The 13,475-nt window shown below is 39.7% G+C and overlaps 1 protein-coding gene across 1 annotated transcript in view; it reads right to left on the bottom strand.

Moving 5' to 3' along the window:
- The window catches only part of TRIM66 (tripartite motif containing 66), a 48,989-nt gene that overhangs the window by 20,535 nt on the left and 14,979 nt on the right, over positions 1-13,475 (bottom strand). Inside the window, exons 4-10 of the mRNA XM_040609322.1 lie at positions 11,643-11,775; positions 10,898-11,014; positions 8,982-9,096; positions 7,522-7,668; positions 7,263-7,380; positions 5,043-5,932; positions 3,902-4,063 (exon numbers count right to left, since the gene is read on the bottom strand). Of these exons, the coding sequence (XP_040465256.1) occupies positions 3,902-4,063; positions 5,043-5,932; positions 7,263-7,380; positions 7,522-7,668; positions 8,982-9,096; positions 10,898-11,014; positions 11,643-11,775 (1,682 nt within the window). The remainder of the gene's footprint in view (positions 1-3,901; positions 4,064-5,042; positions 5,933-7,262; positions 7,381-7,521; positions 7,669-8,981; positions 9,097-10,897; positions 11,015-11,642; positions 11,776-13,475) is intronic.

Below are 13,475 nucleotides of genomic sequence, written 5' to 3' on the forward strand. Positions count from 1 at the left end.
TATGGCCTTTACTACTCCTGAAAACACAATTAGGCCAAAAATGCCTTATTATCCTTGCCTCTGCTCCAGAACAGATGACCTCTCCAGTCCTGCGTGCAAATTAATAACTCCATATTATACGGTGTAAAAGCAACAGGAGGACCGTATCACTGCAGAAGGTTGGTAACCCTTTCCACAAAATTGTTAATCTAATTGAGCACTCATTCCTTCACACTGCAACTTAGCACTTCAATAGCTTGTATAAAATCTGATTGCTAGAGCTTGGCACGATTCCCCAGAACAAAAGTGCAGCTATCACAGAAGTTATTCTGAGATTTGTCCTCTAACTTGCTGCCATTCTTACTGGAGAGGCTGGGCATTTGACAGGCATGGAGATGGAACAACTCCACAATGCAAAACAGGTCCCAGCTACATGAGTGAAGTATACTGACAGGGAAGTGCGAAGAGAAAATTATATCCATTTTGCACGTAGACAGAAAACTTCAATTTCTAGTGTTGCATTCTTAAAAGGTGCTAATCAAGCCCAAAGTTATGCTAAATGTAATACTTGACTTATATAAAAAATCAATAGTCTAAGTATAGAAACATCTATTCTGCACAAAAAAACACAACTCACAGAGAAAGAATAGTTAGAGGAATACATAGGAAGACAGAAAGGCTGACAAAATGTCACCATTAATGTTCCAAATACAGTGGAACAAATTAAAACAAGCTCACACATAACTGAAGTTACGTGTTTAGAGACTATACTAGACACATGCACAGAGAACAGGTGGGCACAGACAGGAATTACTCTGAACTTTAAGACAGCAGTAGCCTTGATGTCAATGCTTCTAATCAACACCAGCTAGAAAACCCTACTTGATATGACTGAAAAGCCAAAATTCTGTCTGCCCAGTGAAGCCAGATTTAATTTTTGTACTGATAGATGGTGAAATATAACATACAAGGACATTTTAGAAGTGCATGAAGTGTTTCATCCCTGTTCCTCTACTTCTGCTTATCAATAACCAACTTTAAATGTGAGGGACAGAAAACAGTATTCATCAGCATAACTTGAACAGGCATTCTTTCAACTCAAAGGCACTCACGTGGCACATGAGCGCCTCACACTGTGGTGTAACAGCTGCACAAGCACTTGTCTGGGATGATCTGAGTAATGTACTTGAGGTTTCCCCATTTATGAGTAATGTTGTGATCCCAAAGCATCTGCTCTATATTGCTTCACACATATGTATGTATTTATGCTTCACACATAAATATGATCCTGTATGCAGATAATTCGTCTAGTTATCAATCAATAGTATCAAATACATACCTTAAACATGTTTCAAAATTAATGCACAGATGTTTAATTACATGAGCAATCAAGCCTTGCCCCCCTCCAAAAGAAAGGAAACCACCGGGCTAATGGAAGCTTTTATTTTTTGACAGATCTTGGCAAACATATCACTAAACAGTTAATTCTGGGTTTTGCTACATCCTGGTTCACACTGCTTTCTCTTTAATGAAAGAATCTCAGCAGCCAGAGAATTACCTACTCCAGTAGGAATGCTGAGCACAAGGAGGGCTGTTAAGAGTTCAGCAGAACTGCAACACAAGGCCCAGAACTCCTGTACCAATTATTCTCCAAAAGGCAAAATACAGTTCTTCTCCAGGTAGCACAAGTTTTCTCTAGTCATTTTCTCTACCCTACTTTTCAAGTGCAGTATTTTAGACTTCATGTTCACTTTTTCCATGTCCTCCAAGAACATGAAAGAGATTAAATGTTCTGAATACAGGCCATATGAAAGTAAATGGACAAACAATTTTTTATCTGGAGATGAGCGTGAAAATATTTAATTGGGTGAAAAGAGATGAGAATCAATAGACACATCCCTTGTTCTTAAATAGGAACGGAACTCCTGTTTAAATCTAGATCTAATCTACTTGTCAGCAAAAGCAGTCAGACATCTTTAAACAGCACTCATGAAGAATATATTGCAAGGATTTCCTTACTGTGCTGTTTCCCATCATCATTTCTAATTAGCCATTGCTAAAGCTGTCAGTACATTATGGCTTCATCCCAAACAGCTCATTACAAGAGAAAAATACATGCAAAGCTGGAGTACTGTAGCTGTTGAATGTCCTCATTTCTTGCAGAGGTACCAGGAAACTAGTAAAAAAACAGACACACCTGTGCTTTCTGCACAAGAGCATACACTTCTCAGCACCATTTAAAAAAATTCACTTTTTTTCCTAGGGGTATCCTCCTCTTGCTGCCTTCTCAACTTCTATAGCAACAAATCAGCCCCTCTTCCTTTTTTTTCTCTTCCTTTCCCCATCAGACTACAGTAGTGTCTCTCTTGTACATCTGCTTCCATTTTCTTCCCTCTTTCTGAATTTTCTTGTTCAAACTGTTGGGCATAACTTTCCTTTACAGGTCCAGAAAACAAAGGACAACTTCTTCAACATGCATGTAGAAAAAGCCTCTGAAAACTAATTGGTATAGCATCACCATTCATTTTCACAAATAACTTTGAGGTTGTGTCTCCATGATAAGAAAAGCATGTGCTCAGGTTCATGGTTGTGCTCATGACTTAAATACACACCTTCAATTTTTACAGTCACATCCTAAAGTAAAGGTAGACCTATCCTAGAAAATTTGCACAGCTTTCCTCAGTCCTGTGCTCTGTCATCAGAGGTTAAGGGAGATCTGCTTCCACATGTGAAAGTTCAGAGCCTAAGAACATCATCTCGGAATGTTGTGATACCATCAGCCTGATCCAGAAATTCCATCACATCTACAGGAATAAGTTTGCAATTGCAGATTTCTTTGTGGCTTCCAAATCTGATTTGCATGCTGCTTCCAGACACTCAGTAATCATAAACTTTCCATGTCTCTGCAATTCCCCAAAGGATCTCCAACAACTCTTTGAACGGGTATTGCATCATACATATGTCGGGTCAACAAAGCTACATACTAAAGAAAGATAAAATAACTTCCTTCTGGGGGCTAGTAAGGAAACACAAGTTATTCCACAATATTCCACACACGAATTCCAAGAAAAAATATCCACAAAAGACTTCTACATGGTACACAACATGAGCCACGCACAGAAGTACCAAACAGATTTGAGCAACCCGAATATGAAGTGCTATTTGGAGTGTTTTACACAAACTGTACAGGGAGGTAAAAGGCAGCTTCTCTGCCTCAGACGCACAGGTGGTATCTAGAGCTAGCAAGGACCTACTGATAAAGATGAACCCTCCTGGTTTTGTTTATGCTGTTTCTTCAATATTTAGGGCCTCCTAGTAGGTGAAAGGATCAAAGCGTGGCTCTATTATGTGCTGAAATATTCTAGAAATACAGAAATCTATGATTTTTCTGCTTATATACGGACAAAGAGAAGGAGTATAACAAAATTATGTCCTTTTCAGATGCCACAGTTTCAGTAATAAATAGTGTTGTTATTTCCAGGGCAACTATTTTGAAGGATATTTCTCGGGTCTGATTTCATCAGAATCTCTGACTTTTTTTTCCAGATTAACTGCTGCTACAACAGTAGTTAGCAAGTCCTCGTAGTTAAATCCCTAGAGACAGGGACTGGACAGAATTTACTCAAGTGAATAAATAGGTCTTCTATTTACTTACCAGTTCCTGCTTAGCAATCAGATCTAAACACTGCCAGCTTATAGAACAGTTGCTGATCCTGGCTAGCACAGTGTATAGGTATCTCACTGGAAGATGCACATTAGGTAAGCCTATGACTGTCTTCCAAGATTCACAAGCCATTTTGTTGACTTTTACTGTATTTTAATTTTTCCAACCTGATTACAAATTACAATGCCATATTATATTCAATATTGTGAAATCATGTTTTCCCTTTAAAATATATATTTTTAGAAAAGTTCTTTATACCTTTCTCATTGGTTGGAAAGTTGACTGTTGCAATGTGCTCTCAGGGGAGTGACTGCTGACACTGGCTTCTTCATCTAGCAACTGTGACAGAGAAGCACTACCATTTTTGTCAACAGGAATTACAGACTTCTGGGCATCAGGTTCAGTGGAACTCTCACAGACCTATAAATTACAATTAAGAATTTGTGTTTTCAGAATCTCAAAGAAAAATGGTAACCAATTCATATCACTCACAGCATACACAATATGGCAAGACTGGAAAAACTCTAAAACACCAAAGATGTTGAAAGTAACCTTAAGCAGAGTGATAAATGAATAGAGAAAGATTTCTCTCAAACATTTATGAATTTTAAAAATAAAAATAATCAATAAAGTTGCTGCATTGTACAGCTATTCCAAAAGCCTGCAGTTTGCCCCTACAGGTAAGCCACTCTGAGAGCTATTCAAGGTGGGAACTCCACAGAATTTACACACCAGGAAGTCCCAGCCACCTTCCTGTGGTAGTCCCCACTGCTCTGAATGAGTTTCAAAGCCACATTATCACACATCTTATCTGCCTTGCAGCTTGGATGCTCACCACCTTTTGCAAAAGCAGGATTCTTACCAACAGAGGGAAAGAGGAGAAATTAGCCCAGCTGACAAAACTCTAACAGAACAGCATGCATGAAAACTGATGACAATCTTAAAAGACATGATGCAGTAGCAAAAGCAGTTACTAGTAGAAGGGAAATAACTCTCAGACTGAAAAAAGTTGTTCTTTACTCTCTCTTCACTAATCATTCAGAAGCGAAAGGGAATCTTTTTCAAGGACTCAAGGCTTAAAGTGTCCTGTAAAAAAGAGTTGAAATGGAAACTATTGCAGTCCTCCAATTACCTGTTCCCAAAAGAGGAATGATGATGCTTTTATCCTCCCACCTGCTACTCACCTTGTCTATTTAGAGATTCAGATCTTTGGGGTCCAGGTTGTTTATGCAGCACTTTACAGAAAATTTTGCCTCAATCTGCATGAGGCATGAAGCCTCTGCTGAATACAAACACAGACAACAGAAAGTTCAACCAACCATATAAATCTCAAAGGTGTCTCCCATTTTTGAGCTTACATTGACTAAATACAGTAGCAAAGAACTTTTAGAGAACTTACTTGTGCTTCATCTTGGATTTGTTGCTGAACTGTTGCTGGCTGCCTCACTATGTAGTTGATTTGACCAACTATGGTCTGTTGCACGTGTTGAGGTGGCTTGGCTTGGTTCAGCTGCAAGCTGGACTGTCCTTGGGCCTGCAGAAGAAGCTCCAGATCCTTTTTCATCTCCTCCAGTTCAAATTGGTGGTGCATTATGTCCAGGCTCTGCTGGATGACTTGTTTGTGGGTGTTTTCATTCTGACCTGATGGTGGTGATGCTGGTGGCAGCTGCTGCTGCTGGAGTGGCTGCTGGAAGTGGTTAGATTTTATCTTCTGGAGATGACCAAGTTGCACTTGCACAGTTGATGTCTGCAAAGAAGCCTGTGTGTGGAATGGCTGTGGATGGCTTGTGTGAACTTGCTGAGTCTCATGCGATACAACAGCATAACCCAGGGGCACTGTTTGCTGCAGCTGCTGGGATGGTAAGTGCTTTCCCATCCTCCTGGATACATTCTCTGGCTCTGACCGTGACTGCTGTTCCAGCCCAGACTGTGTTAGTTTCATAGGCTGCCCCCCCCCTCTTTGTTCTTTGTCATGTTGCTGCATGCTGTACTGCAGAGGAAAGTCCTGATGATGCAGTTCAGGAGGTTGTCGAAAATTTTGATGGCGGTTTATGTCTTGGTAAGAAGGCTGAGCTTTGTTTGGGTGAGTTACACTGAGGCGGTGCGAGCAACATACAGACATAGGACACTGAACTGCAGGTGGAAACTGATGGGTCTGGCTATTCACAGGCTCCAGCTGTGATGCTGGTGAATGGTGCCCATGATACAAGGAGGTCTGTAATCCTTGCACATTTCCAGAGAGTAGCACATCTGAGTGAGAAATGTGTCCACCTTCCGTAGCAAAACCTCCTGAAAAAAACAGCATTTACCCCCTCCTGTGATCTTGACAAATTTACATAATAAAAACTGTGAGCAATGGCCATTTCCTTGTCTTCATTTCAAATATAAAATATATTAAAATATCCTATCCAAACAGTCCTTCAACATACCTTCAAGACACATTTTTCAAGATTTTTCAGTGATTTAAATTCACACCAAACTCCCACTGATGTCAGTGGAACTCGTGGCGGAATTATCAGCAAATGCTTTGAAAAATTGACCTCAACTTATTTTATTGTAACTGATGGATATGGCTTCTACTTTCATTTTTCACTAAAGTATGAGTATATCTTCTCACCCATAAGCACAGGTAAAAAAGACTGCTTCCAGCATGAAAGTGACAAAAATAAAAGAGATTGATGTCATGCAGGTGAGAATCATAAAAGCTAGAAATAGAAGTGACCTATGAACTGATCTTGTCCATGCTTTTAGTCAAGAGATTATTCCTTATAATACTTTTGATAGTGTTTTACCCCATCTAGTTTTAAATATCTCAAAATGGGAAGAGAACCAATCTTTTAGACCATTGATTGGCCCACCAAACTGAATTTACTGTAAAAATCCACTGCAGTTGGGAAATCTATAGCTGGTGGGAAACAGTCACAGTATGCGCATTCATTATATAAGTAACACTGTAATTATTATACAGTCAATGTCTTAAAGCCATCTTTGTGAGTTAATTGTATCTCAAGCACTGCTCAGGTCCCTTGGCCACTAAAATACTAAAGGATCTGAGGAGCATGGGCATGACTGAGCCCAGCTGCCCCTGGGTAAGGCCCAGGAAATAGCACAAAGCCCACTGCAGACACTCCATTTCACACAGGGAACACCTTACAGGACTGTCAGAGTCACAGTGTGGTACAGAGCTACTGCTTGCTGGGACAGAACTGAGTTTCAAATACATTGGGAAAAATCAAGGCTGTTTGATAGCCAGTGACACTACATGTTAAGTAATTTCAGTTAAAAGTTATTTGTTTAGCTTTGCGCAGTTCTTCCACTAAACTAGTAGTTGTGTTCTTACATAGTGACTTTTTAAGACCATCAAAGATGGTATTTAATTTCTAGGTAACGTATATGAGGTATTATTTACATATAACATTGTATTTTAATAGGTGAATTGATATAACTGGAGGGAAAAACAGGAAAGTGCAGCCACACTAGCTTTTCTTCAGAACATGACAAGAGGTACAAAACTGGAAGTTAGAACAAAAGAGCACTTTAGGGAAAGTACTGTATCATCTCTGTCTGTCTTGTCCAGCTTTGGGCACTTGCCTAATAAAAACCAATATATTTTTCTTACCCAAGTTGGACAGTTGTTTAGTCCAGTAGGAGGGATCCCAAGTAAATCTGATCTTCAGAGGAGGGCCTATGTCTGTGTTACAGTTTGTCTCTAACAAGCGCTGGATCTGAAATACAATCTGCAAATCAAAGGACAATAATTTTATTCAAAATTACAAGATCCTGAAAAATATTTTATTTGAGAAATATAAAACCCTTAAAACAGTTCTCACATTTACTGCACAATTTCAATTTACTGAAAAAGTAAGTATTGCTCTTACCAGTTCTTTACTGAAGAGAAATGGGATGCTGTTTTTACTGTACACTGCCCAGCTGATGAAGTTCTGCACATGTTCTACTTGTCTGCTTAAAACCACAACACCTTGTAGCTGTTGCTCCAATTTCTGCTTCTTTTCACTGGTGATTTTCTGTTAATAATGTGAATCAGTAGAAGACATTTGTCATTCTTCAGGCACACATAATGCATACAATCATTGGCACTACACTATGCATTCTTTGCAGGGACACTGTTATTTAGAATCTTTTCAAACCTATTCAGATATGTCTGAATTCAGGAAGAACAATGACTTCTCCAGGAGCAAACAACAACATCATTCTGGCCTTGGTTTAACAGAATAATGTAACCCAAAAAAGCTGTAGAAGTTGGATCAAATTTGTACCTGGACTGCTTTCTTCTCTCATACAATAAACAACAGAAGAGACACAAGAAAGAATATAAAAAGGGGAAGCACGCAGCATTTCCTCTGACCCAGCTTCCAGCAGTTCACGATTTAGGGACCACAAAGACAGAGGCTACATTATCACTCTCAGTGTATTTTTCTACGAATTTGTCTAATTACTTTTAAACCTATGCACAGTATCTTGCAGCAAGGACTTCCACAGTTATTTACCATTTATGTGAAGCACTATCTGCCCTTGTTTGATTTGAACCTGGCACCTCCTGATTTCACTTGATGCCCCTATATGCACTTCATCATATACTTCAAGTATATGCACAGTTCAGTTGTGGTTACAGATGTGGTTACTCTGACAAACACTGAAACGTTGTCAAAACATATGAACACTGAATTTACTTTATGTTTAATAATACTGAAATGAGAGCATACATTTCTCTTTTTTTGTAAAGCTGCTTAGCTGAGTAGCCATATTTGAGTCAAATATGTAAGTTCAAAGGTAGGTAACAAGTAGTGAGTGCCTTGTCTTTCCAATGCCTGCTAAAATTACCCAATAACTGAGAACTGGAAATTCTGATCAGAGCAAATAGTAGGTTTTGTGCTCAGCACATTTCAGACTAAAATCACTTATACTTCAACTGGACATCCAAAAACTGAAAAGTCAAACCTGCAGGCTCTGTTACAGAAAGTAGACCAGAGGACCATTTTCAAAACAGGGTTATTAAATGTGCTGCTAGTGGTCTTCTACAAATTAAACATTAAAACCAGAAGCTGTTTGTTTCCTAATTACTCAAAAGGTGCACACATATCCCCTGTAACTGCATTAGATGATGTGGTTAACATGTTAAGCATTTTGCCACTTCATCCTGAATCTTTGTCAACCATTGATTCCACATAAAATTCTGCAGAAAAAAAAAAAAGAAAATATTTGAAAACATAAGCAAAGGGACAATAACTCTCACAGTCTATATTTTTACCATTGGCACTGGAATTAAATTTAATTTAGTTTAATTTCCCAAGGTATCAAAGAAAATAGCCTTACTTACTTCAAGTTGTTCAAGAAGAATGTTTGTTCGTTTATTGATTTCATTCATCAAAACCATCTTGGCCATTTTTATTTGATTTTCTACCTTTTTGTATAATTGTTTTACTTCAAGCAACCTATGGGTAAGAGATACACATTCCTGGATGAGCTAACTGGTATGTCATTTATTCAGAGCTTAGTAGTTATTTGTTACAAAAACTGATCTAACTATTGACAGAAAACTCCAGTGAAAGTTGTACCATTTCCTGTAAGTTCTCCCAAACTTCTCTTCAAACACAGAATCATAGAATCATGGAATGTTTTGGGTTGGAAAGGCCTTTAAAGGTCATCTAGTCCAACTCCCCTGCAATAAGCAGGGACATCTTCAATCAGATCATGCTGCTCAGCACCCCCTCCAACCTGACCTTGAAAGTTTCCAGGATTAGGGCAGCTACAGCCTCTCTGGGCAACCTGTGCCAGTGTTTCACTACCCTCATCGTAAAACATTTCTTCTTTCTGTCTAGTCTGAATCTACCCTCTTTCAGTTTAAAACCATTACCCTTTGTCCTGTCACTATAGGCCCTACTAAAAAGTCTGTCCCCAACTTTCTTAGAAGCCCTGTTGAAGTACTGAAAGGCCACAGTGAGGTCTCCCCAGAGCCTTCTCTCCTCCAGGCTGAATAACCCCAACTCTCTCAGCCCGTCTCATAGGAGAGGCATTCCACCACTCATTTTTGTGGCCCTCCTCTGGACCCACTCTAGCAGGTCCATGTTTTTGCTGTGCTGAGCACTCCGGAGCTGGATGCAATACTCCAGGTGGGATCTCACCAGAGTGGAGCAGAGGGGCAGAATCACCTCCCTGAACCTGCCGGCCACACTTTGTTTGATGCAGCCCAGGATACGGTCGGCTTGCTGCGCTGCAAGCACGTGTTGCAAGATTGTGTTCAGGTTTTCATCCAACATGAACCAAGCCCTTCTTGTCAGGGCTGCTCTCAACCCCTTCACCCCCCAGCCTGTGTTGCTATGTGGGGTTGTCCCAACCCAGCTGCAGGACCTTGCACGTGGCCCTGTTGAACCTCATGAGGTTCACATGGGCCCACTTCTCCAGCTTGGCCAGGTCCCTCTGAATGGCGTCCCATCCCTCAAGCACTATCAACTGCACCACTCAGCTTGGAGTCATCTGAAAATCTGCTGAGGGTGCACTCAATCCCACTGTCTACATCAGTGATAAACATACTAGACAGTACTGGTCCCAGTACGGACTCTTGAGAGGCATCACTTGTCACCAGTCACCATCTGGACATCGAGTCACTGGCCACTACCCTCTGGATGTGACATGCTAATGCTGATTGACTCTCTCACACATCATGACAAGAACAGTCTTAAGTTCTTTGTCCATAAACACCACAGAAGCCAAATAAAAAAAAAAATTCACTTTATACTAGAGTATAATAGTATAAACAGATTTGTACTCTTTCAAGGTGTTTGAAATGTTTTTTTTAAAATGCAGGAGAGATCCAACAGCTAAGAAATATATAATCAGTAGCTGAAATCCAGTTCATATAATGAAATATTTTCATTTTAATACTAGTCTCGAATGGAATTGCAGCTTGCTTTGAGGTTCCTTGAAGAAACAACATATTTTAAAATAGCTTTTCTTTTCAATCTTTTCAAATTATAGTTTAGAAACAGATTGTACAAAGAATCCTTAAAGTCAGCTGTCACATGCCTTATAAGGACTATGGAAACCTGGATTACAATGCCACGACTGGTCAGTACCACTTAAACATGAACTTGATATTTCTAACCTTCCTAGGATTTCCTACCCTCCAAGAAAAAAAACATAACATCTGCATTTACTTCTGTTAACCTACATCTAGAAAAAATAACATTTTTACTGATCACCCACCTTTGTGACAAAAAAATGCATAGCCATTACCTGTCTTCAATCTGTTTAGCTGAAACCTGAATCCCATTTTTTTTCTCTTCCACTTTAGTTACAACATTTTCCAGGATAACTCTCTGATTTCGCAAAGCTTCATCAAGATGTCTGAACCTGTGAAAGAAGGGGAAATTCTCACACCATGTTTTTTTCTGTTGATAAGTAATCAAGTTATCAGTTGATAAATGTAGGGGACGAGCTACCTTAAGCCTGTCTGGACATGGTCCCTGCTTCTTTCCTACTACAAATGTTCTCTGTGACAGCTGAACATCATTGTTGCTCATATAGGCAGGCCGATCTCACAAAAAAGTGTCACTGCGTATAGACAGTTCCTTACATTACTCACACACTTCCACAAGCAAGCAGCATGCTTAAGTTGGTAACTCTGGTCGTGTACAGTCACCACGTCTCCGATAAACAGAAGTATTTGAATCACGTTAAGTATTGAGTTCTCATGTTGAGTTCATCTTGTGCCTTTGAGCATACTCATGCCTACGTAGTATCTGAGCAGACAATACAATTAGGAGAGTACACCCTGCTGAGAGCCATGACTGATTCTGTGAGGGTGGTAACTCATGTGTTACACTGCTTGGGCCTAAGACAGCTGAACTAAGTTTGCTATGGCTTTTAAGTTTCCACTAGCCTGCAAGTTCAGCTAACAGAAGTGCAGGTGAACAGTCTTAAATTCTAAATTACCTACAGTTTTAGACGGGATTATGATTAAGCAATCCATGTGTGGTACCTGTGTTCCTTATGCTCTGTCAGAAGGCAGCTGCAGCACGTGAGGGTATCACAGGTCTCACAGAACAGCTTGAGCGGCTCTTGACTGTGCAATGGACAAAATAAGGAAAACTCACTTGGTTCATCTTCAGTTGCTGAGGAATATAAAGCAATGCTGTCATTGACAAGGATTATTACTATAGTTCAGAAAAAGAGTTGCCAAACTCTCACAATTTTATTGAAAGTCTTGATGTCACTTCTAAAAGAACCATCTGATTACATGAAGCAGGGCTTGTTTATAGTTTTATCCTGGCCTTATACATCTCATTATCTCTTCAGATGCATAACCAGCAGCAACAGCCTGGCACTCACAAGAGAACAGGAATTTTTGCTAGTATGTCTAGAAGTTGTTCAGCTAACATGAATACAATGGAGCAACGATACAACATATCAACATTAGTGGGGAATTTGAGGGCAGGGAGGAATCAAAGTGATGAAGTGTATGCTATTTATCTGGTTTTATGCTTTAAAAAAAAGGTCTGTTTTTCAATGTAGGAGTTCAGTAACAATTTTTAGCTGAACTGTGACAGAGACCACTCCCATAACTTCCCATTCTAGTTCTCAAGAAGCATGTTCAAAATGATGAAATGTAACTAGCATCACCCCCTGCCAAGCTGCCAGATGTTACAGAATGCTATGGAGGTGAAAATAAAGCTGTTTCCAACAAGAATAGAGCCATTTCCAACACCAAGAAGCCATTACAGGGAACCCCCTGCCAGCAGCATTCATTCCGAGGGCCTTTATTTCTGACCCACAAAGGATGAGTCAGTAGGAAAAAAGAAATCGTGCTACTTTAAATTTGTTTTCTTCTTATTTTTCTGACCCAGCCTAGTCCTGTTCCCCTCTACACCCTTACCTTCTAAATACAAATTTGAATGAAGGGTAAAGCTCTCAAAAATCACATGAATTTGGCAGAGTGGTCCGCAGCGTGACCTCAGGAGTCACCCAGACTAAGGGTGCCAGCCAGCTCAGCCATCCAGCTGCATAGGCTGGGTCTCACCCGGTGAACAGTCAACGACCCAGGAAAGAAGCAAGGGGATGTGCAAGGTAAGTGGATGGGGAACTGTGCCAAGAGAGTTGGAGGTTCTGCGTGGAAGGGGGTGATCAAATGTGTTACACAGAGCACAGGTATCATGAAGGAAGAAGCAGAAAGAAAGGCTTCCCAGGGAAGCCAGGCTCCTGCCACTCAAGGAAAAAAATATCAAAATGAATAGGAATAGGCAGGATTCAATGCATTTGGAGTGTGTGTGGGTCTACATTTCAGACCGAGGGAATCTTACAGTCTTGAGATAACAAAAGGAATTTTGTCCCTTGTAAAGCAAATGGCAAAAGACAGAGCAGTTCAAAGGTGCAAGATCAATGGGGTAGAGAGGGTCTTAATGGTTACAAGGGCCTACAAAGAAGGTGGCTGTTTTTCAGAAGCACCACATACAAGCTGAAGGTAGCTACCAAATCTGAAAGCAGAGCATACTTTATTTCCAGAAAAGGAAAAAAAAACCCCAAAACCAGCCCAAGTTCTAGTATATCCTAGTATTTGCTTCCTTTGAAATATCCTGAGGGCATAGCAATGTCCTAATTAATTAATTTAATAATGATAATAATAATAAATAATAATAATAATAATAAAAGCACAGATTACACTTCCAATAATTTTTTAGATTAACTACCCTATATATATACTACCAACCTCCTTTTTTTTTTTTTTTTTTTTGTCACACAAGATTTAGGACTAAAAAGAGAAAGATTTTAGTTTATGTGTTTGCATCTTTCTATTTATACAGCACACACAAAACCA

This window comes from Falco naumanni, chromosome 10 (assembly GCF_017639655.2).
Source record: "Falco naumanni isolate bFalNau1 chromosome 10, bFalNau1.pat, whole genome shotgun sequence".
Lineage (NCBI taxonomy): Eukaryota > Metazoa > Chordata > Aves > Falconiformes > Falconidae > Falco > Falco naumanni.